Source organism: Anas platyrhynchos, chromosome 2 (assembly GCF_047663525.1).
Source record: "Anas platyrhynchos isolate ZD024472 breed Pekin duck chromosome 2, IASCAAS_PekinDuck_T2T, whole genome shotgun sequence".
Taxonomy (NCBI): domain Eukaryota; kingdom Metazoa; phylum Chordata; class Aves; order Anseriformes; family Anatidae; genus Anas; species Anas platyrhynchos.
In genome coordinates, this window is record NC_092588.1 from 127,734,404 (window position 1) to 127,760,569 (window position 26,166).

The 26,166-nt window shown below is 34.9% G+C and overlaps 1 protein-coding gene across 20 annotated transcripts in view; it reads right to left on the bottom strand.

Moving 5' to 3' along the window:
- HDAC9 (histone deacetylase 9) overlaps positions 1-26,166 on the bottom strand; it is a 473,035-nt gene that overhangs the window by 26,344 nt on the left and 420,525 nt on the right. For all 20 annotated transcript variants that reach the window (XM_038173868.2, XM_072033569.1, XM_072033568.1 and 17 more), the window contains one exon: positions 972-1,105. In XM_038173868.2, coding sequence (XP_038029796.1) covers positions 972-1,105 — 134 coding nt within the window. The remainder of the gene's footprint in view (positions 1-971; positions 1,106-26,166) is intronic.

Here is a 26,166-nt window from a genome sequence, read left to right on the forward strand (position 1 = left end):
AATTTAGCACTAACACACTTGATTGGTGAAATTATTTAGCTATTACCATTTCCCCTGGGGAGAAATGGTAACGCACTGAACTTTATAACAAGATCTCACAAAATTCACAGTTTATGGTAAAAATTTCAGTCCTTTCATAAATGACTTTGTCTGCACCTTCAGCAAGCTTATCTTCCTTCTCACTGTATTTATAGGAGAAAAGATATTTTCTATACAACAGAACCAATTTTCACAGACAAGCGATTATCTAGTTCTTGTTTACATAACTAATATGTACTCATGTTTAGTTAGGCTGTCAGTCCACTCTCAAAACTTTTTTCATAATATATACAGTGTTTTATATGGGCAAATTGGACATTCCATTTAAACTGCATACAGACCAACATGAATCTTCATTTCTAACTTGAATTTTTTTTTTTTTTGAAGTCTTGGACACTTTTTTATTAATGTTTTTCAATTTCAGGAACCTCTGATTTATTTTTTTTTCTTCCACTCACCAGTAGAAGCAGTGTCAAAATACTGAAAAAAAAAAGTCATTGCAATATCCAATCTTTAAGATTATCAGATACCTTGAAAAAGCCTTTTTTTTTTTTCTTTTTTTTTTCTTTTTTTTTTTTTTTTCCCATGATAACTGGCTGGAAGGTCTGATCCTAATAAATGATATACTCATGTCTACCAGTTAGTCAAGCGTGTTATTTAGTACATCACCATATGCAAATTCTGAAGTATTAAATCTCACTCAGAACTGGGAATAACTTAGGAAAACACTAAATGATTCATATAATAATATTATTTAGAGATATTTATCCAAACCAAAGCATGCTTTTAGCTCATCTGAGATGTGTTCAAAATGCTTGTTTTTTATACCCAAAGAAAAAAGGTCTGCTGCCTTTGTTACTAAAAGAAAATCAAAGATAGGAGTTTCAGCAAACTTGGATCATTCTCTCCACCTATTATGATTTATGTTTTACCTCATTTCCTAAAAGGGCGTTTATGCAGGCTTCAGATGCATCACAGATGGCAGTAAGGTCATGTCCTCCCTCCAGTGCCAGCACAACACGGCCATCCGCTAACTTCAGCAATTGCTTGGTTAGGTGACCAAAACCTATTATTAAAATACAGTAGTGAAAATAATTAAAGCAGAACAGATATTACTGGCATATTTCACATCTGCTGTGTAAGAATGTAGAAAGCTCAAAGATATTGCACAGGGTGCATGGGATATATTTAGTCCAGTATCCTGTTTCTGACTATGGCCCACACCAGATGCTTTGGAGTTAGGTATATGGAATTTTGTATGAGGCAGATGTGAGATAATGTCCCTCATGCTGATCCTTAATAGCTGGAGATTAGTTGAAACATGAGGTTGTCTCTCCCTTTGTAACATCATTAACCATTGTCACTCCGGATTCTCGTCTCATTTGCACATCAATGTAACAAATAACCATGTTATTTAGATTTAGATAACGTGACCCTGTTCGGTCATGTCATTGATATGACAAATAACTTTTGTAGTTAAGCTATTACATTATAGTTAAAAATAATTGTATTTTTCAAATGAGATAATGATTTTTTTGTTTACAGCTTGCTTCTTTGTATTTGGTCTTTGAGTTGTGGAGTGAAAAATAGTGGAAACATGTCATATCTTAGCTCCATTTTGTAAGTGTTTTTGGAAACATCACTAACAACTGGATCACTTTTTTGATTCAAAGTTTTGGTATAAGATGAAACTGCCCAGCATATCTCTACCAGTGTTGCTCGCTACTGCCCCACAATGTTCTAAGCAATTCTGCATCACAGTCAAAAATGATGGTACTCTATTTTCAATGGTGATCTATAACTACAAAAATATTGCCACAAAGTTTTCATCTGTGATTCAAGTAAAAATAATTTATTTGACTTTTAACAACAAAACAAATTACATGAACAAATGTTAATTTGTAGAGAAGAGATATTTCAAGTTTTGTGCTGGTTTCCCAGAACAGCTGTTGTTTGTTTTTGTTACTCACTCCTTTAAGTGAGAAATGATAAATAAAGCTTTGAAACTACTGAAGTTAAATACCCGTCACATGTTCTTAACTGTTCTACTTGGCCTGATTTAGTTGCTCTACTGATGGCCATCACAACTCATTCCAGTGCATTTCATAGTCTTAAATAAAGCACTTTGAAAATACCTGCTAAAGTCTGGGGTTCTTTAAAGACAGGAAAATCACCACCTTTTTTTCATGTTCTAGTGAAGAAGGTCACCACATATTCAAAAATACAAAAAATTACAAGCATATTTTCCAAAGAAATTTTCCAGGACAAACAAGGCTTGATCTGGCAAACAATAAATGCACAACTAGTTCAATTTACATCTTAGGACTCTGTTAAGCATGAAGACAACTGTTTTTAGAACAGGAACTTTAATAATACCAGATTTAGTTTAGTTATTCTGGCAAAAAGAGAAAGAGAAGGAAAAAGGAAAAAAAAAAAAGAAAGAAAAAAAAAAAGGAAAAGGAAAAGGAAAAGGAAAAGGAAAAGGAAAAGAAAAAGAAAAAGAGGAAAAGAGGAAAAAAAGAGAAAGAAACAAGAACAAAAAAGAAAAAAGAAAGAGAAGAATAAAAAGAAAAAAAAAAGAAAAAGAAAAAAAATAGAGAAAGATCTACTTGTCACTTAATCTATAGCTGATCACAGAACACTTAGGGTGAAATATTGTTTCCTTAAACCACTCCACAATCTTCTGTACCCTCTAAGAACTGTGGTTTTGATTCTAGCAAAGTAACTACACCATGGTTCAAATTACATACAGGGTTGAAAAACAAATAAAATCTTAAACTCTCATTTAAGCTCAACCTTTCTTCATGAAAAAAAACAAAGCCTCTCTACAAAAGACTGAATTTAGACAGGATAATAAAAGTGAAGGAAGGAATGGAATGAGGATAACCTTTGATCTTTAGCCAATTTCTACTTTCTTTTACCTACAGGATTTATTTCTGTCTGCATGTTACACATGTGATCTTCAGATTCATAACAAGAGAGTGCCAGCAGCATAAAGTGAGTCGTACATACAGCATTTAAAGGAAATGAAGTATGAACAGGCACAGACTCCCCACATCTACAAACGCTACAACCCACTCCTAGGCTCTGTGAGAAATCCAACAGCACTTCTAAGCACTGTCATCCTCACATTACAGCTTCTGTGAAAAACGGAAAGATCTTCCCTATTTTCCCCGCACATTTTGAAAATATTATGTGACTAAATGCTGCTGCAGCCACACCATAATTTTTTGGATTATGTGTGGCAATAAATGTAAAGACCATCTCAATGGCTTTTTCTTCTTTTAGACAACCATACAAAATATATCTCATAGCCATTGTAATGTTAATTTGACTTCTTGCTTTCCTAATAATTTTCCTAGTATCAATGCTATAATAATCATTACTGGCTGAGAGGGGATATATGCAATGAGCCACATAGAAAGTATCTTTCCCAACGCAAATCACAGTAACAAAAAAAAAATAAAAAAAAAAATGCTGCCAAACCAAATCAACATGATGGGGTCTTTTCTTCAGTATATATACCCCAAGACAGTAAAGGTGTCTTCCTAGGAAGGGAGGAAATAACTTTAGCCAACAATACCAATGGTGCCTGAGACTGAATGAGTTATGGAAAGTCTTAACAAAGAAACTTGGATCCTGTGTCACTGCAGCAACCTAGGAAAGATATTAGCTTCCTCAAGGAAATCCCCTGGAGCACAGCAGTAACAAAATGGAAAGAAAGGAATCCCAGTCAAGTAATAGTTTTAAGATGGACTATAGTTCATGCCAAATAATTAAGGAAAACAAGAAGAAAATAGTAACAACAACCATGAAAAGAAGCAGTCATCTCCCCTGATATAAGGAGACTAAGCACATATTTGACACCCCACTGAACAATTTTCAGGCAAAAAAGGAATAAGACAAACATGCAGTATCTATCCCAGCTCTTCCAATTCACATGTATTTCTAGAAATCAGCAGAAATTCTTGGCCCTTCTACTCTGCCTGCTGACAAAGGTGCCAGCTGTAATGCTAGCTTTAATGCTGGCATTTCAGTTTGGATTTGCCACATTCTAAAGTGTATGGGTTTACTCTAATGCATAAGAATTATAGATCAGTGGAGTTTTATAAAAACATACAAAGATTCAGATATAAAGTGGAAAGTCATGTTAAAACACTTGATTTTCAGTCCAGCCTGAAATGGGCATCCCTTCTTTGGGGCTGCAATTTGTCCACACGGCTGCCTTTGGGCCATTTACAATCTGAGTACTGTCTTAATGACAGACACCTACCACTCAGGGTTTGAAATAGCCTTAGGAGCATCCACAGTTATTTGTGTCCATGAGCATCAGTACAAATGTCACATTATTTTAAAAATATATATCGTATTTCCAATCGTTTCAGTCAATAAGTGAGAAAATATACATACAGGGGTATTTTTCAAATTCTTACTGTAAATGTGCTTAGTGATATTGTACTTCAGAGAAATAGCACTTCTTTTTTTTTTTTTTTTTTTTTTTTTTACAGTTATGCTCTTGCAGTGCACCAGAAAATTGTAAGGTTTTGTGCCAACATTTATTTTCAGGTATGTTTTTTATAATTTAAATATTAAAAATTCCTGTTTCCTTTGCATATATTTATTCATCCAAGGTAGAATTTGCAAAAGCACTTAATATTGACTTGCTATGATCCTTGTAAATACAGTGAAAAAACTCTGATTTACAAAAAAAAAAAAAAAAAATCACTATTCTGAATGTTCTATATGAACTATTTCTGAAAATCTCACTCACCAGTTGTTTTGCCTTTTGCTGACAAAAAAGTAGCATGTATGAAAAACTGTACACCTAAGCAAAAAATGAAGAGCAGATTAAAACTGAAATAATTATAAGATACTACCTAAATATGAAGAGGAGAAGATGCTGCAAGATCCTCGTGGAACAATGCAGTTGTGTGTATTATATACAGAAGAATAAAAAAAAAAAAAATCCAGAAAAAATATTTTAAAATATCTGGATACTTTACAGTACTAACAAATTTACTAATGTGCCAATTTTATGATAATCTTTGAGAAATAATGCTATTAATGTTTTGCTTTCTGAGTTCTTATTTACCAACTTGATACAATTTTCCAAGAGCCTGATTTGCTGTTCACTTTTCTTCTATGTTCCCTGAATCTGTGTAATTGTGGCAGCAGCCAACACTCTAATCATGGTTACAAACTGCATCAATCATCTAAGTACCATGTTGCATTCAAATAATGCATTAACAGACATGTACTCATAAACTTTGAGTAGCATAACTAAATTATTTTACTGCAGATTGCAAATCATGAATTTTACTTTCTAGTGGACAACTTGAATGTTTGTGTTATTGGGCATTGTTATGCATTAGAGAATTACACAATATATGAGCTGTTATCTACTGACCTTTGAAGTGAAAATACAAACTTTTAAAACAAAAACATAACAAGTATTCTTCAATTATACCCTTTCCCCTCCTCCAGTGTTATTACTGGAGGAAATACAATACTCAGCCTCATGTTATAACATGTTCTATTGTGGGAAGGCAGAAAGAGAGAAAATTAATGCTGTATTATACTAATGAACAAGCTGCCAGGCTGTTGTTGGAGGACACAGTGTGCTGCTCACTTGAATTACCATTTAATCAAGTAAGTCAGCTTTTAGTGGACTGTCTGATGTCCCAGTTTAGCACTGAGTTCTGTTTTTGTTGGTTGTGTTTTTATTTATTTATTTATTTCCTTTTGTAACAGACAGCCTCCCCTCGTGCTCCCTCTAGTTTTGCAAACAGCAAGGAATGATTGGTGACACTTCTGCTTCATTTGACCAAAGTGGCTGGAGCACCAATATTCTACCTAGACTTATTGAAAACCAATAAAATACATTAAAACCTATAAAAAGAGAACCAGGAAGTATTTCAATTTTCTATTTTTGCTTTCGGGGTATGCTTACCCTGACGACCTGAAAGTGGCAAAGAGCAAGTAAAACACCTTTGACCCATGCCAGTCCCCTTCAATCACAAAACTTTGTTGTGTAGTACAGGTAGATGAGGTAAAGCTAACAAATCAGAGTTTGTACATACAGCCTCGCATTCTGGGAGAAACACTTGAGAAGGAAGACAACTTGTGAATGTGATCCTTTCCCCTTTTCTTAGTAGACAGGGAGAGGTCTGTATAGAGGGGCCCACCCCAGCTGACATTGCAGCACTCCTCATTTGCAGAAACAATCATATATACAATTCAGTTTGCCCACCACTGAATGTGCAAACACCTACCTAATGGGGTCTATACCTGCCTCAGAAGAAGACAGACCCGTTCCCTCTCCCTTGCTGCACATAAGGAGAGCAGATGTCTCCCGCATGGGTGACAGCAGCCTGAGCTGAGCAGAGCCATGACGCTGGCCTTTGCTCAGGGGAGGCGGCTCCTGGAAAAACGAGGACACGTCAACAACCAAAAGGCTGGCAAGGCTCAGGGGTTATGGAGAAAGCCTCAGCGAGGCTCCTGCTGCAGCAGGGCCCCAACAGCTCTTTCAGCTTCAGCATCTTAAAAGCTACAATCCGACCCTAAATTACAGGCAGAGTTCTGGTGAGCTCCTTTGGCTATTCAGAGCAGCCTTGAGAGGAATACACCCAAAACACAAAAACTCCACAGTCTCTATCCTGGACCTCCAAGCATGTATTTAACTATTATTTACCATTTAATCATGTCATTACTCTCTAATTTACTTGAGAATGTGTTTTCCTCTCATTAAAACTGTTGCGATGATTGCTGCCAAAAGTCTACCCACCAGTGTTCTGCGCTCCATCCCTGTGGTTCCTTCGCGACTATTTGATTAATTTTCATTGATATTCTTCCAACAATAGCATCTAAAATTAACTGGATCAGTTTTTACATAACTTCATGAGTCATCAGGCTACGTGTCCTAAATAAATACATCCATACAGGAGTCAAATGATAATTTACCCTTCCAGCACTGGCAGGAGCTAGAACATTTTGCAAAACTTGTCTTATGTGATAAGAAAAGACATTTTATTCTCAGGTCTTAATTCTGTACCTTTTATTCAATCAAAACTTCATTTGGATTAAGTCAGAGGCTTGATTTAGTTGGCAGGACGTGGCCCTGAGTGAGGGGAAAAGGGAGATTTTAAAGCCAAATATATTCTCATGAAAAACATTTTCCGAATGGCTGAAATTATGAATGTTAGTGCTAAGATACCTGAATTTAAATGGTAAAGACCTGGCCTCCAGGCATTAGCTGCTGATTTCTTACTTTTAATTCCAGAGAAGGAAGCTCAGTAAGACTTTAAATTACATGTCTTAAGAAGGCATTTAATTTAGATTAAATTAGACAGTAATTGTACGTTAAATAAATACCAATGGTCCCAGAAACACATTTTTTATGGATTAACAATTTATGTAATAGATGTTTTTATTGCATGCCTGTTAGTTCTACAGTAATATGTTTTTCATAATTAGCTGTTCTTGAGCTGCTACACTGAACATAACTTATTAAATCTCTATTATATACTTACTCAAGGATGCATAGAATGTCTCTTCAGAAGCCAAATAATGCAAATTTGTCTCATTAGAGGGTAGGGTTATCTTGCCAATGCTGAGTAGGATGGTCTGGGCACCCAGGTATCCAAGTGGGTCACATAGTCCATTGCATTTGCTCAGTCATCCAGGAAAAAGGCATTAGTATACCTCTACCGTATATACAACAGCAGCACTACCCATCTGACAAAGTGTTCTTCAGAGAAAACACATGGAGAAAGAAGCTTCCCCTAAACTCTTTTCCCAGCTTATTTATACCAAAAAAAAAAAAAAAAAGTACAGGATTTCTTTTGTGTTTTGTATTATCAAGTAACAGGGATTCAGAATCCTCCAGGAAAGGTCACAGTATTGTACAAAATAATGACCATGTTTTTAGAGCTATTGTAGTGCTGTCATGTGGATTCAGAGGGAAAAAATTCAACCACAAATTTCAACTGCCAGAGTTGAAAGCAGGAGATTTTGGATATTCCCAAAACCAGTTAGATGTTTTTAGGCCTGTTCTTACTAAGTAAGACCATGCTCCATGACTTCCTTTCTTCTTGGTTTCCTTATATTCTCTTCATCTCTGTCCTGTCTCACACCTGGCCCAAGTAATAACTTCTCCCCTCTCCTGCCATCCTCCCTCTTTTTCGTTTTGCTTCCCACATAGCAATTCCCCTTCTCTGTAAAGCTGGACAGGAAGCAAGATTATCCATCCCACTGAGTTTTTCAATGTTTTTTCCAGGAACACATAGCTGTTCTGCATAAGAAAGCCGAAGCCAAGAGGGAAAATGCAGAACTGCGGACAACAAGGTAGCATGTCAGAAACTCAGATTCACATCTCTGAATCAGGCTGTTGCTGCATCTGAAGGGTGGAGGTTCCATTCTGTGTGGGTTTTGTTTCTTTTTTATTTACTTTATTTTTTCTGAAAAGACTTTAGAAATGTCTCAAATGGGATTCTGTGTGTATAGCCTAATCAGATTGATAATTATCATCTTAAAATCTGGCCCACATACTGTCAAATTTGCTAAGTGGTAGTGCAAGTGGTAGCATTGATGCCATTATAGGTTCCTCCAAATCTGGTCAAGTTGCTTGACTTAAACTGATACACAAAATATGCATCTGATGTTACAACTTACAGATGATTATATCTCCAAATCTGACTTCAGACTCAGCAAGAAGTTGGCTCAAAAACAAAACATCTGATAAAAAATAAATAAATAATTCCAAGTATGAGAAATCTATTTCATTCACGATTGAATGAAAATCAAATACTACTATTGACTACTATTAAATCAATAAGCTTGATTAAATCTGGAGAAGGTTATTATAATGCTACTTCCTATAACTTGAAATATTTTAAAAATACATAGGGCAAAGCTTCTTCTCTTACAAATGAGTATAGCTGAAATATGGGCACAGAGTTATGACCAACAATGTGATGGGAAGATCCAGATTTATATTTTTTTAACTGATAAAAAGCCAAGTCAGTTAATTTTGAATTGACTCAAGAGACTAACACAAAGGATCTGATTTAAAGCTCATCACTCAGAAGCTGAGAACTGACTGCCATTTTCTGAAGATGGTCTACAAAATTCTGCCAAGAAAAGCAGCATGGATTAAACAATCTTTCCAACATACACAGTTTCTCTGAGTCTAAAAATTAAGGCTCTCACTTTATTTGCAGTCATTTACTGACCCTGCCACATCAACACAGCACATTAAATTAAGGTTAAGTTGCTTAGCCAGTGTTAATCAGCATATGTCATAATCTAAGGACTCGGCCTCCAGATGTGAATCATTCATCTTTGCAAGATGAGGGACATAGATACAATAAGCGTATCAGGGATGGGTTCTTGTACATGGAAAGACTTGAGGTAAATACTAGACTTCCTGACCAATTTGGCATCACGTCTCCTGGTGAACTCAATATTACTATCAGAGGTCTAACGTCCCTCAGGATTTGGATCACATTGTTTAATAAACATCATTTTATAATATCAGGAGGAAATAAGGTCGTGCATTTCTAAGGGATTACTGTACATCTTGAGTAGTTACTTTCCCTCTGGCCTTGTGCCTGTTAACCCCACCTGACACATGCTATAATCACCAAGAAATGCACTGCCTGTCACCACTTATTGAAAAGGTAATGTGTAAAACTCACTAAAGGAAATGGAATTAAAACTAGGTTTGGGGTCTGACTCTTTACAGTCTTCTGATTAATTGCAATTTCCAAATAAAATACATTGAGCAACTTTCTATTATGCTGTTCTATTACAAAAACACATAAAAATAAAGAAAGTGATTTCAACCCATACAACAGCCCCTTTGTCTCTTTTCATACTAATAAAAGGACACAAAGATGCCTTGAAATGGCAGGTAAAACCCCTCAGACTAAAAGAAACTGTAGCTAACATTGGAATGACACAGGTAGCTCCACATAGCCTCCTTTCTGAATGGAGAAGTCATGTCAGAGCTTAGTCATACATGTTATTAGACAGCAGACTTTGCAAGAACCATAAGCCCTAAGCTGCTGGGAGCACACACGCACACACACACACACACAAACACAAACACACAAAGTGGCACGGAATTATACAGGCCTCAAGTGGAGGCAGAACTGATGTCACTCCATTCTGATGCACAGGAGGTGAAAATATGCAGAAAATATTTTTATTTGCTGTTTCCCAGAATGAAATATGTGATTCATCCTCATCACAGATATGTAGAATTTTTAAAGCATTAGAGCAAAGATGTTCAATTTTTTTATTTTATTTTATTTTATTTTTTTTCCCATTTTGTAAGCAATAGGGCCAGATTCAGTTGCTGAATGAACAAGAGGGATTCATGTACAATTAAAACTGTGTTCTGATACAATGTTGATTGGAATAGGCTTAGCCTCAGTTTCCTCAGAACATGTTCCCACTGCATACATATGTGAGAGCAAAATCTTTCATTGGAATATCCCATCGATGCCTTTTCAGTCTTCTGAAATATGCTTCCCAGAAAAAGCCCTTCTGTGAGCTTCTGCAGCTGAACGCTAAACTACAAATTACTGCATGAGAACCAACCAGAAACTCTCATGGACTTCTTCACACAGTAGTTTTCTACCTTTTCTTCAGTAAACTTCAAGCATTGAGTGAAAACTACTTTCAGGCAGCTGAGCTGTCAGGGAATACTACTTTCTGGGTTTGTGCAGAGTGAAGAGCAGAGTCACTCAGGAATAACCTGATTCTGTAGGATCTGTAGATAAGCAAATGGCCACTATTTCTCCTGTTACCATAGCATGAAAGCAGTATCAAGGGAAGCTGGCAGACATAATCTTCATTGAACAACAGACACATCAAGACAAACAATGACATTTCTGTGTTATATTCTGACATAAACCCAGCCAGCTAATGTCAAGGTAATTTGAGGACTCCAGATGTTGTTGCAGCTGCATTACCAAAGTCATCTTAGTCATTCTTCTTAAAAGAGGGAAGTTCAAAATAGGGCAAAAATCATTCACTCAGTGTTAAGAGACTGTTTCTTGAGCAACACCGGCAATTTATTCTTCAAGAGAAAACAGTATATTGGCTTTTCTAAATGGAGACGCTGAAAATCTACTACAAGAATAGCTACTGTTTCTCCCCACAGAGTTTTAACTGCTACAAGTAAAATAACCTTCTGTCAGAACCCAAAACCCCCTTGCGGCACCCGAATCTTAGCAAACAACTTACACCAAACATCAGGATTGCGTTTATTCTTCCTTCTGACAAAGTTGAAGAATCACAGCAGCCAAAAGCTTGGGAAAAATTATACAAACATCATAGCAAAGCCACTTACAAACCTCTAACAACAAAGGTGTTTAATTGTCTCTATACAGATAAATAAAGAAGCTCTACAAGGAAAAATTCAAATTCAGAAATGCTCCACTCACCAGGGCATGCAGCATCACTCCAGCAGAAAAGGATGCACTTTTTAGTCATTCTCAGCTTTGGCCAAACTGCTGATTTCATTTCATAAAAGAAGTGGTAATGAATCAAGTTTCTATCATCTTTCCACTGTTCTTACCTAATTTTTATAGCTGGATGCTATGTTAGATTGAATTAGTTAATTCACAGTAATTATATAACAGAAAGAAAGACAAAAGAAAACAAAATATGAGACATGGGAGAGTTGGGAAAATAATCATAGTTTTTGTTGGGTCAATGAAAATAACTTATCAAATAAGATAAGTACATTTTTGAGACTAAAAGAAAATGTAGGCATAGGAAGGAAATTACTGGTTGTCTGAATGGATGAACGAGAACAAAAATTAATATGAATATGCAATTGAACAGTGTTGAGGAATTAGATTTTCTAATAACCATCAGTAATGGTCAGAAATTAAACAGAACAAAGGAAGTTTATGCACTTATTTCTGCAGATAACATACAGCGTTTCTGAATTCTTCTCCAGGGATATACTTTCACATCCTTTGTACACAGAGGAAGATGAGACAGTCCCACAGTTATATTAACATGGAAATGATTCAGATTTTGTCTGCAGTGAACTCTGGATTGTTCAGTGACCAGCTGCCAACTTAGTCAAGGTCTAAACATAGGCAGCTGGCACTGAATTGCAAATATTCATGTGACAATATTCAGTAATTCCATGTGCAAATATTCAGTATTCCATGTGACAGCTTTATATGTGTAGGCAAAAGTGGTACTGATAACACCCTGAGCAAACAAGGTGAAGACACATTAAAATAAGCAGGTATTTGATAACAAGATAGTCTGTCTGGGAATTATCACATCATTTGCCCTATATTGAGACATACTGTTACATGGTCTCAGAGAAAAAAATCTGAACTAATCTCATGGCTACAATGAATTTATACTTCGTGAGCAAAATTTTACGAAAGGTAAACATTTCTCTTCTTCTAATCACAGTAAAATTAATTTAGAATTTGTGAAAAAAATCCACACTAAAGCTCAAACATATACTTGGAGATCCACATTTTATCAGTCAGAACAGATTTCATTATGAATACACAAGCATTTGGTATCACTGGGACTCAAAGAGCCAGTAGCAGTTGTTCTTTCTAATCTTTAAACTCCTTTCATGTCTCTCTAGACTATGTCTTATTCCAGTGAGTCACCATAAGTGACCTTTTTATACATACAAATCTTTAGAGGAAGGGGAAAGGGTAGCTTTTGCCCCTTCTATATGCATGGCTGTCTCAAGATGCTAAGTCCCAGCATATACCTAGCCCAGCATATACCTAGCCCAGCATATACCTAGCCCAGCTTGGAACAGCTCAAAAACAGCCTGGAAGGCTTTTTAATGATTATTACAAACAAAAAGCTTTTGTTTCCTTTCCCACATAACCATTGTGAAATTAATAATCTGAAAGTTACATATTTATTATAACACTAGGACTTGTTCTCAGCTCCAAATAGACAACATGGTTGGGGTCAAGTATTGCCGGTAGGCACAGGAAGAACACATTTCCAAATTGAGGATGACTTCTACTGGTGGTAGCTACTAAAAAACCACACTTCTTTAGTACTAAAATCTATACAGTTCCATATTCCTGGATGTTGCCTCCTTATTGAGGAGGTATGAAGCCCATACTTCCTGAATGTGCAACTAGAAGGGCTCATACAGGTGTAAGTGGTGGCAGGCAGAGGAGGATGTAAAAACAAAACAAAACAAGCAAACAAATGTTTGTTTTTCATTCTATCCTGTTTTGATTGTCCAAGAAGCGGGCAGGTCCTTGTGACCCCTTAAGACCAGGATATTTTTACTTCTTGTACATGCTACAGTGGACCTTCCTGCATCCTTACTGTGTCTGGAAATGCTCTGGAGAAATGTGTTTCAAGGTGACTATTATCTGTTCTGTGGCACCCTATACTGTGCATATAATTTAATATTTGGATCCGAGCTCTGTCTGAATTTCTGTCTGTGGCTTTTTGCAGGCAGTTGCATTGTGTAAATGGTAACGAATGACCTTTGATTTGATAGCTGATTTTACATATTCGATTATCAGAAAAAAAATAAATAAAAAATTAAAAGATTATTAAAAAAAAAATCAGATTAGATTTTATTTAAAATCTAGTGCCATTCCCCAGTGCCATTTTTGCATCAACTGCTTTTAAGAATAGTGCTCATGTTCTTCAAACTTGTTTTTCATTATAGAAAAGAGGCTAACAGAAAAAAAAAAAAAAAAAAAAAAAGTATACACAAAAGAGGTAGAGGAACATTTATTTCCTCTGTTTTTTTTTAGATTTAGACAGAAACTTTGAAATTAGTTAGCATTTGTTGCTGTGTTGTGGTTACTTTCTGAATCTGTCACTCTATACTGAAAAAGGCAAAGGTCCAGAATAGTAGATGTTCACTTAATTAATAACTCTATCTTAAAGCATATGCAAAAGGGTTCTATTGTGCAAGCAATCGTAAATCTCACTTGGCCTAACTTAGACCAATTGACCTTATAACCCAAATAATGTTCCTTTGTGCATGGTTTTTATATTCAATCTTTAGATTTACTGTTTCAAAGAAAAAGTGTGTAAACATTTTCATCTGAGCCTAAACTGAGAAACTCATTCATCCTACAGATGGCTGAAAGTTTGAGCCAAACTGGTAAACTTGTTCTGGAAAGAGCCTCTGTTGATGCTTCTTTCAGTGGATCCAGATTCAAATTTTTCATCTGTGCATTTTCACATGCCACTGATATCTTAATTAGAAATGAAATGAGAAAAAAAGAAAACACATATATTAGCAGTTCATTGGACAGGAGAGAACATAATAGGAAAAGGTAATGACACTTTGCCAGCCTGAGGGTGTTCTATAGCTAGTTATCAGAGGACTGTTGCAAATAAAAAATTCTGAGAACTTCTTGAAGAAAAAGGCACGGGAAAAAAACACAAGTAACATAAATGTACCTTCTATTTTCTCCTTCTGTAATTATCCAAACTCTTTATATTTCCTTTTACTATAAACAAAATTTCAGGTCATATTTTAATGTTCAATGCACAGAGCACACTTATTGCTTCTATAACTATGTTCTTGGTGACATCTATACCAAAACAGTGAAAAATCTTTTTGCTTGATTAAAACTTGTAAAGCCTTTATTGTAGAAATTACCAAAAAAAAAAGAAAAAAAAAAAAAGTTATCTATATTATCAACAGTGCACATTAAAAATGTCAAAGTAACTGTCTCCAAAATGAATTCTGGTAACTTCTGAAGTGCATATGTGGGAGTTACAGTGTTAGCAAATATCCAAAGATCTGCAATTAACTCTAAGATATTCTTCAAATCTCTCTTAGGATGGGAATTTTTTTTGGCCACACACTTTTGGAGAGCACTGGTACTCTGAGTCAGCTTCCAGAGACTCCACTGGCTGTCTAAGGAATCTGTGCTTTTAATTAAAAGAGCAAGGCTAGGTGCTAAAGTTAGGACAGTACACTAAGACCTTTCAAAAGGACACAGAATGTATCAAACTCACTGGAAGGTTCTCCCTGTCCTTGTATGATATAAAAGTATAGCCAGTCTTATATGCATTATAAGAACTGAAGTATTCATAGTTCTGAAGTATTTATTATATAACAAACTATAATAATAAATAAATTGATCAAATAGTACAGCCCTGGTTCATCTTCATAAAACTGTTCAGAAATATATATTAGCCTTTGCCAAATGTTACTTTTAGTTTAGAGATTGTCTGCACACTGCTTACTCTGACTTCCTACCCATAATTATCCATTTCTTATGGATAATGCTCAAAAAATTTATCCTAGAGTGTCTGCTATCTTAATATGAAATTGAACCTTTATATACAACAGAATGATATTTTTTGAACCTTTATATATAACAGTTAAGATAAAGTGACAAGTAGTAAATAACCAGTTCTCTTGATCACACCAATATCCAGGAATCTTTGCAAAGAAATGCCACTACTCAGACTTCAATAAGAATATAAATCAGAGCCTGTGACTATTTCTAAATTGGAAATAAAAAGGAACAGGAGCAGGGATGGAATGAATGAGTTTTAAAAGACAAATAAATGTTTACTAAAAAGAAAAGCATTTGCATTCCTATTCACTTGGGCCACTTGCCCCTTTTGCAACCTGATAAAACAAATGAGTCAATCAAAACAACTTAGTAGAAGAACAGCAAATGGCCATTGTAAAAGTAAATGCCAGAGGAAAAGGGACGCCACAAAGGCCCCAGTCTGGCAATTTTTTTGCAGGCAGATTTAACTGGTGTACTCTGGCCAGACACCTTTGGAGTCAGACATGCCATTTCACTTAAGGACAGAAAACAGCAAAATCAGGTCCAATGGCAGTAATACAAAATGGAATTATAACTTGACCTTTTAGAAAGTTTGTAATTTGAACAGAGAAGAGTAAAATTTTTGCACATTTTTTTTCATGAGAATCTGCCTGCTCTTCAACTGTCTTTATGAGCTAAACCAAGAATATTATTATTTCCTGCACAAACATACTACTTTGTTTTCATTGATTTATTCTGACTGTTGCAGAGCCTTCCAGAAAACAGTGGATAAGCTGAGAATTTATGCAGTCCATATTCACTATCAGACAAATCACTGTAAAGTTTCATTTTCCCCTTGCATCTGACAAAACTGCAGGACAGCCAAATACAGGTGTTCAGATATATTCAGACAAAACTCTTTTTTCTTTCTCTCTTTTTAATGTAATATTTTGTCATTCACTCTGCTGAAAACATTATGGTTGGTAAAGTAAGATCAAGCAATAATTCTAATTTTTTTAAGGCTTTAAAGCATTTTTTTTTTTTTTGAGAAATATGGGAGTTTAGACAGCACATTTATTTAGTTTTAATTTTTGTGCTGTCATACATCAGGACTGAAGTCCTGATTTAGAACACATGCAGCTTGCCTTTGAAGTTTTGGCTGCATTTTTAACAATGGTGAAAAAGATATAAAGAAATTAAACAGCACCAAAAAAAAAAAAATAAAAAAAAAAAAATCATAAAACCAGGCTTTTGTGCTCTTGATTTATATATTGTTTTTTTAATGTTTGTTTAAAAAAAGCTTTATTCGCAATAATCTTTCATATGAAGCTTTGCTCTGACATTCATCCAACCTTTTTCTTCTACATTGACCTTTCTTTTCTCTTTCCTATTCTCCTAAGTCTCTGAAGAGTGCTTTCTAATTTTGGTCCCTTTCAGTAGCAAAAATGAGTTTATTGGAATTTTTCTGAAAACTGAAGGGGTAGAAAATACACAGTGATACGCTAAACTGAGATTTTTGAATAAAAGCAATAAATATTCCAAATAAACATGGCTCCCCCATGAAGCAGTTTTATTCTGCTAGTGCTTACTGGTCTCCCCCTTCTGTGTTGAGCATGTGCAGTGGTATACATGATTCTTTTGGTCAAGTTACACAACACTGGCATTTTCTAAGGCAATTCATGAAAGCTGATAGTTGTCGTTGTTCATTTGTTGTCTGATGTGTTGTAATGAATACAACTCAATGCCATATTTATTTATCCTGTGGCCATCTTTTTGCTGTTATTTTCTGCCTTTCAACTCAAAGACTAAATTTCTGAAGCAACAGCAAAAACACCACAACTGACTTTATACATTTTCTCCTCAGGTTCTTCCACTCACTGGAATATTTTAGTACACATTAGTGTCATCTAAAGGTACTGGCATCATGTGCTGCTGAGACCAGTTTTAATTGCACGCTACCTTTGAAACATGTTGAAAGTAATTTCTAGACTGGCCAAGGCCTGAAAGTGTCCAGATGTTTGAAGTAGAACATAAAAAGCATAATTCTTAATTGTCAGCCAAATACATACATGTGCTCAATACCAGTGTGTGTGTGTGTAGAAGGGTGCAGGGTGTTTATGATAGCTGAGGGGGTTGGAGAAGCAGGGGCTGACAAGGGAGCTGGACTTTGTCTGACATATTGCAGGAAGGTTAACAGCTGCATATCCAGGATTTATTGGGAACCTCCTCATGGAGGTGCCATGGTATCTCTTCCTTTACCTTCACCATCCCACATCCACATGCTTCATATCTACATCCCTTCTAAAATACTACTCATTAAGAGTGAAACAATGATTGAGTTGCATGTGAGAAGTCTGTTTTGTGTAAGGCCTTGTTCATGGGCTCATGCAAAATCAGAGAATCATTAGGATGTCCCACAAGCAGAACTGACACACTGGATATATGTCAAAATAGTTTTTCCCAGTGAAGTGTACTGGTAAACTTATGGTAAAGATACTTCTGAATGTCTTAGTTCTGTAATACCACTCTTAAAATACAATATTAAGAGTGTAAATTTTTGACTGAAAATAGAGGGCTCTGCAGTTTATCTTATTTTAATTAAATTTCACTATCAATTTTAGCAACGCAGTTTATGTTAATAGAATGCTTGATTATGAATTCATTTAATTTCATTTTTAATCCATGACCTTCATACATTTTGAAGAATATACTATTGGTAAAGACCTTTGACTTCAGCACTCACCGGCATCCTTGTCTCCTGCCTTTATCCAAAGAAAAAATAACTGTCTTGCTTCTGCTAGTCTACTAGGCTAACTACTGCTTAGTGGGCAGAGGGGAATCTTCCCAGGAAGATCTGTTGCACCAACTTTTAGAAAGGTTGAACAGCTTTTCAGAATTAAACACTTCTCTGTATTGACAGTCATAGACAAATCGAGACTTAGTAAGATGTATAGTGTTCAGAAAGCTAAACTGAGTTTTCATTTATGGTTCTGAAAGACTCTTTACATCAAGGCAAGTAAAACTTATTTCCATGTATGAAAGATATTGTGAACAGTGTGCTGAATGAGAAGCTCCTCAGATAACGATGAAGTTAGAAAAAAATGCTTTTAAATTAAGTAGACAATTCCTCATTTAATACCTAATTAAAAATTACTCATACTAGAGATTTTTTAGAATCATAAAATCATAGAATATTCCAAGTTGGAAGGAACCCATAAGGATCATAGAGTCCAACTCCTGGGTCCCCAAAGGACCACTCAAAAATCAGACCACGTGTCTGAGAGTGTTGTCCAAATGCTTCTTGAACTCCACCAGACTTGGTGCCATAGCCACTTTTCTGGGGAGCCTGCTCTAGAGCCCAACCACCTTCTCAGTAAAGAACTTCCTGATATCCAGACTGAATCACCCCTGTCACAGCTTCAAGCTGTTTATGGCTTTAACCTTATATTGTAGTTTACAAAATTCTGCATTCAAAGACATATTTCTTTAATTTGAACAAGTTATAATATTAATATAATAATACATTATTAGTGTATTATGTAATCACTAGAAATTATTTAATAAATACGTTAAACAATAGTGCATTATAAGCATATTTATAATAATCATTCATGGTTCATAAATATTTTTATACAGAAATTATGGAAATGACATAGAAATTCTGGTTGTTCTACTTGTAACATGGAAGAAGTCACATTAGCATGTCATAGTAATAATTATTTTAGCTTGCAAGTCTATTCTTCCATGAATACCTTTTAGAATATTTCCAGATTCATAAACTTTGAAAATGATTACATGCAGACAGAGGACTTCTATTCAAAATGTGTTCCATTACTCCCAGTAATAACTCCTCAGACTACAGTTCTCCTTCTGACTCAAAGTATTTGTTGTCCTATCAACCCACTTTGCACCTTGCTTTCTTTGGCTAAGACACACATCATCCGCTCTTTGAAATTCTGCTTTGTACTTACCTCCCTCTCTCCTAATGTGTTTTTATTCCACTGTCCTTTTCTCCTTTTCCCTTGAGTATACTGGCACTTCTCTGCTAAGAACATGATAAAAACTTGGTAAATGGTATGTGTTTGCCAGGGTGGCTTTTAGATATCCCAGGAAAAAAAAAAAAAAAAAGAGGAATTTGGCCGTTTGTCCAAGTCATTTAGAAGTAACACCACCTGGTCAAAATAATGGCTTCAGCTAGGAAGACTGACAGCCAGCCTTGCCATCCTCACATCTGGAATTTCCCAGGCTGAAACACAGGAAAATGTCCTCCTCATATCATCATGAATGAATTTGCTGCTCTCAAGACTTTACTTTCAGATTCAGGGTTGATTTATTTTTAAACAGTGCCACTATAAATAGCTATAGTGCTTCAAAAAGGAGACATTTGAAAAAGAGGAATGCTTTAGAGGCAGAAATTGAAGTAAATGAAAATTAAAACTCCACTGATATGCTCCAGAATGAAATATGCACATATCAGCCTCACAAAGGCAGCAAGTGGTACAATTTATTGATCTGAAACTAACGTGGAAGGTGCAGTTCAGTAACATAGTGACAAAATAGTAATAAAATGAAGATTGCAGAATATTCCTTGGTAGCAGGCCTTTCCTATGAACCTTTTTGACTGTAAAAGACAAAGGGACAGTATTATCCAATGAACTAAATTACGTAGTTCCGTCAAGATGACAAGAGGGATGGCCAGATTTTGAAGAAAATAAAACCAACAGCTTACTCATGATGTAATTTTTGATATATATTTTACAGTCTCAATAAACTGTAGTAGTCAGTAGTCAGCCAAACACAGAGCATGCTGCTAAAAATATTGGTCTTAGGTGTGAGAAGTTCTGATGCTCTGTGTACATCATGCTGTATGGTTGTCTGGGTAAAGCAATTATGCTATAGGTCTCCTTGGTATAAGATCCTTAGTTTCTTTGAAATCAGTTATAAAATTTTCATGGATTATAATGATAGGAAAATATAATTTTATACCAAGATTGAAAATTAGCAATATATTTCTTACTTTTCCTTTTTTTTTTTTTTTTTTTTTTAACCATAAAAGATAGTTTACAATCAGGAAACTCTCACTGAAATATTTGCTCTGAATAGAAAAATATTCATTTTATGTTCTAAAATTTCTCTTATGTTTCCCTTCCCTTCCCTTTCCTTCCCTTCCTTGTTTTTTCTCCATTTCCCAACTTTACTATATCTGTGATAAAGTACTAAATTTGATCAGGCAGATCTAATTTCCCGTTCTTTTTTAAAAGCACTACATAAAAACTTATCTTCATTAAGTGCCACTGGGACTCCAGCACCACATAACTAATCAGAGAATTCAGTAGCTTCATGTCCATGTGATGTCTCAAGTTCAAAGGGGACAAAGACATCCTGTTTGGCATTTTGTTTTACTCAAGCAATTAAAACGACACAGACCTCCTTAAGCAATTTTTTAAAGTAATCTTCTATATTCACCATCAATAACCTAAGACATTATAAAAAAGTAGTGCCAACAATGATAATTTTCAAATTTGTAATATTATTTGGAAAAAAAAACAAACCAAAACAAAACAAAACACAAAACCAAAAAAAAACAGTGATGCTCAGTGAAGTTGAAGGACTGAAACTCATTGTGGATTAAACCATTTTAGATCTAATACTTTTTTCCATATCCCTTCAAGATCTTGGCTTAGTAATTCTGTTCAACTTTTGTGACCTCTATGTTTTCCCTCAAAAGGTATGCTGGGAAATTCCCAGAAGTGAGCACTGTGTGTGGGAATGTATACACCCAAAAAGGGTCAAACGAAAAAATTATACAGGTCACTACATATGTACTGTCTTCATTTATTCTCTACAAAGCTACAGTTGATGCAGTTGAAACCATTAGAAAAATAAAGTTTTTTTCACAAGGTCATATAAACATCACAACTTCTTGGACAACTCCTTTGATGTAGCATATCTGCTAATTAAATTACAAGTTTTGGAATAACATCTTATCACTTGATCAACAGATTTTATTTACTCTTTTTCCCAGGGCTTGATGAAGGATTAAGAAGGTTATTTATTTGAGTGTTTGTTTGGATGAAAATTACTTATAACTTGTTCATGTTAGCTTCTGAAGTTTCAACAATACTACATTTCGCTTTATCAGCTCTACTTTTATGCTAAGATGCCTTGAAAGAGTAGGGATAAAGATGCTACTGTTCTAAAGCTGTTTACAGATGATTCCTGCTAAATTTATTTAGTATACAGAGCAGTCGTGTTCAAACATGATTTCAAGGCAAAGCTTTTCCTCCAGTCTAGAAAGTATAAAAGTGATTCCTTACTTGGAGTGAACCATAAATTTCAACTGAAAATAAAGGAGACTACATTCTACTATTTAGAAATAAAATAGATAAAAATAATAATTGGATTTTATTTGCTAGAAGTCAGTAACTTTTTTTTTGAAAAAAAAAAAATCTGCAAGAAACAAAAGATACTAATGCTAATTTTTTCCAAGGTTTTTGTACAAATGATCCAATTTTTGACAAAAAGAAATAGCTATGCTTTTGGGTTTCATTAAAAAAAATCAGAAAGGAATTAATATGAGAATTTTATATTTACAATATATTCATAAAATATTATTATTATTATTATTTTTTTTTTAAATTGAGCATTTATTTTGGCAGCATAAAAAATATTCTGAAAAAAAAAAAAAAAAGGTATTCTTCACAAACCTTGACCACTGCTTCATAAGAAGAAAAAGATGCAGAAGAATATACACAATATGCTTAAACTACAATGATTAAATAAAACTTAATTTATGAGGCAATACATGCAAGTGCTCACCTTTTCTTACAACCCAATAACTGAATTAATCTCTGATATGCGTAATCAAATAAGGAAAATAAGTTTGATCGTAGTACTTTTAAAACACAGGAATTTTACTGAAGGATACATTCATTACTATGGACCACAATTTGGGTGCTTTTATTTATTTATTAATTTTGAGAGATTGTTAATCCATTTTAAGTAGGTGGAAAGCAAATTTAGAGACTAGCTCTCACAACCAAATTACACCTAAATGGGTGCACTGTCAGATACTGAAAAAATAAAAACAAAAACAAAACAAAAATATAATTAGAGAACCAGCCTTTTCTTTTACAAAACAGAATCTAAAGAAAGGACATAAAAAGACTGTGGATCAAACAAATCAGAAATATTTAATTTATGCCAACAATTACTACCATAAACAGAAAACAGGAAGTAACTGATTTTTGATTAAATAGTAATATTTTTTTGTTCTGGATACATACTTATTTTTAGTTTCCTCTTACAAACTTACAAAAGTGGGCCAGAGATCTGTCCCTTGATCCGATTTACTGTGTGTGAGTCATAAACAATGATAGGGAAAAAAAGGATTTTGAAGTAAAGAAATTACTATTAAATGTATTTGAAATGGACTTACAACAGAAATATTTCTTTTTCATTCCAAGTTAATTCTACAAAACTTCAGGAAGTACCTAAATGATTTAAATAACAGATTTCTCATTTGCGTATGCATTTGAAGATTTTTTAGCTTGTACTTTTGTACCCTATTAATACTTACAATGCAAGGTCTGTAAACATTAACTGTTTTAGTAACTCTTAATCAGATGGGTGGAGTGGTTGAAATTAGTGCTTTTTTAATGTACCAATGTTGGCAACTAGCAGCATTTTGTTATATATTTCATTGTACTAAATGTTTGCATTAAAGCCATTAGAATCAGGAGATTGCAATGGAATCTCAGCATTCACTTGATAAAGAAACTGCTGACAGGAAAAGCTTAAACATATGAAGGAACCATATCCTAAGAGGTCCACAACAAAACTAACTCTGAATTGTATTTAACAATTTGCATCACTGATATTCTACTTGTTAGGATGCAAGCATCCTTTGAGGTGCTGCATAATATACAACTTTATACAACTACTGCCATGGACTGATGTTTCAAGTTTAATCACATGGTCAAGCATTCGTGTCCCTTTACCCACAATTAATTATCTTTTTATTATTTTTTTCATATATATAATTTTTTTTCTTCAAGCCTTTTCTTCAAGTACTTTGACATTCACTTTTTATATTTCATTTTATGGGTTTGCTTGATTAAAAACAACAACACAATAGCAACTAAGACAATTGCCTGTAATCAAAGCTTAAAATACCAAGAAAATCTCTTCAGATCAGTGAAGAATTGCTGGTGCTGATATCAGTCAGGCCCGAGTGTACTTGACGCTGTGATACTGTGAAAAAGATGAGTTTGCAGACCAAAAAAACAGATGGCCCCTTATCACCCCATGGGGCTAAACACACAAGAGCAAACTTCAGAGACGCCTTACCTTTACCCTGTCTGTCCCTATCAGGAGAGACTGTTATATTAAGGGTTATTGCCTCTCTAGCCCTCCCTGTGATTAGCTTTTGAAGTCCATGGCCAAGAGGCCAGTGTGAGAATATCACCCTAGATAAGAGGTGTTTGCTCTGTGAAATATTCAGGACAGGAATCCATGGACCTCAAGATAGTTCAGCAGGGAACCACAAACTCAAGCTAATATCTTCTAATCCCCTGTTGGTTTGAGAACTACCCACCATAAAAAGCATAACTGGCTGTTTATTTGTGCAGGCAAGAGATAACATCTTAAAGTTACAGTCTGCCTTAAGTAGTAGGGATGTGAAGCCCAAAGAAATGAACCATCCAAGCTCATAATCAAAATTGTGTGTGCTCCCTTCTTCTCTGCCTAATGAGATGTAAACATTTTGGCTGGTGTCTCTTTTGAAAGATATTAATCAAATATATTGGTTAGAAATCACAAAGGATAGTCCGGTCTGCAAATTACATGTCTTCTTTTATGGCATTCTGAAGCTGTGAACAATATGTTAAAAATTTTCCCATGGCGCAACCAAGAAAATACTTGTGGCACATTTCTATTTATTACAGAGAATAGTTAAATTCTAAGACATAAATCATGCTCTCCTACTAAAGCTTTACAAATTCCCAAAGACAAGCCTAATTCCCAATGCAACGATGCTATAAAAGATCAGACACTTTGTTATGGAGAAATCCACATTTGGAGATGTCTTTCAACAATTTTCTCTCAGGACCCAATCCTGTGAAAAGCACACGCAAGCTGCTGAACACTGAGTCAAGCTCCATTAGTTTCAAAATGGCCCTAAAATCTTAGATTTAATTTGCTGTATTTAAATTGCAACTTAACAAGTTTAATACTGCCTAAGCAAAATAAATAAATAAAGAAAAACAACAACAATTCCTTTTTCCTTTTCTTTTTTCTATGAAATTACAACCTTTCCTTTTTAATAAGGGAAGAGATTTCATAAGTTCAAATTTCAAAACTGAGAAAAGGTGACACAAATTTTACCTGTTTAAAACTCCTCATATCAGTGATTGCCACTAGCCAGTGTCACTATTGTAACATGAAAGAAAAAAATAGCAATAGGTAGGTGAAGAGATAAGGGGAGATGACTGAAAGGGAAAAATAATTCCTAATGGTTGTGTAGATGCTCTTTTTTTTTTTTTTTTTGCATTGTAATCTATCCTTCCTCCACCCTGTTCCCAGTACCTGCCCTAAATCAAGAAACTGGCACCTGATGCATTCTGCAGATGGATTGGCACTGTATATCTGGAACATAGTATACAGGTGTTTTTTCACTTGCACTAGTTAGTTAACTAGCCAGCAGACACTTCTGTTTGTAAGACAGGAGTGGGAATGGAAAAAAGAAATCTCTCCTGGCTGATTTACAGAAAGAAAGTGAAACAGCAGGGCAAATCAGCACTTATTAATATTTCTAATTGTTCTCAGTTTATGCTTAGGCAGTCCCCTCTGGAAGGCACACTAGTTAACAGACAATGACTGAAAACACTGAGCAATATCAAAATAAGTGCTTAAACTTGTGAATCCTACAGATTGATTTGAATACCTTACCTGTTCAGTTAGAGATGAGTGCCCCAAAGTCTGAAGATGATTTCTCTGGCTGCAGCAAAGGAGGTCACATGTTCACTGATCTAATTTTGTTTCTTTTGGTTGAAATTCACACTCCAATTAAATTCACACATCAATACTTGATGGCATGTGAGGACAGATTCTTCAATCCAATGTTAAAATTGTCAATTCAGCATTTTCATATTTTTTTCTGTATTTTTTTCAAGCATTAATACCTTCTTCAAATGGAAATCTACCAAATAAAAAGTCTTACCCTCTTATGTCTTCACCTTTCCCTTTATTATTGTATGTCCCAGAGAGACTAACTTTATACAATGAATTTTCATTTCTGCTCAATTTCTACAGAAGCTATTTTTTTCTCCTTTACACAGAGCAGGATCCTGGAATTTTCTAAATTTGATATTTATCAGTGTAAATGTAGTACACATTTCAATAACGTACCTAATCCTGGAGCTACCAGCAAAGTATTCTGTGAAATTGGAAGTGCAAGGTTAAACTTTAGGATCATAAATGAAAGAGTAAATGCAACATAAACTGACTCATGATGCTGGGCAACGTAGTGGCCATGCCCAAGCCATATGAAATGCTATGCCAACCAATGTTATGGGGTAGGAGGAAAAAAAAGTCAAAATGATTTGCTTCTCCCCCAAAAATCCAATGAAAATACTCATGACTGAGTGTATGTCACCAATGAACTTGCCATATATTTTGATGCCATTGTATTGTAACAAGTAATCATTCAATTAGCATTCAAAAAAACACCCTAGAAAAAAAAATCCATACGTGCTTTCCAAAGTGACCAACTGGAAAGCTAGCTTGATGCTATGTCTTCCTGCTGTCAGTCACTGGGTATCTTGTAGTTTCCAAGACGCAAAAGAAGCAAAAGAAA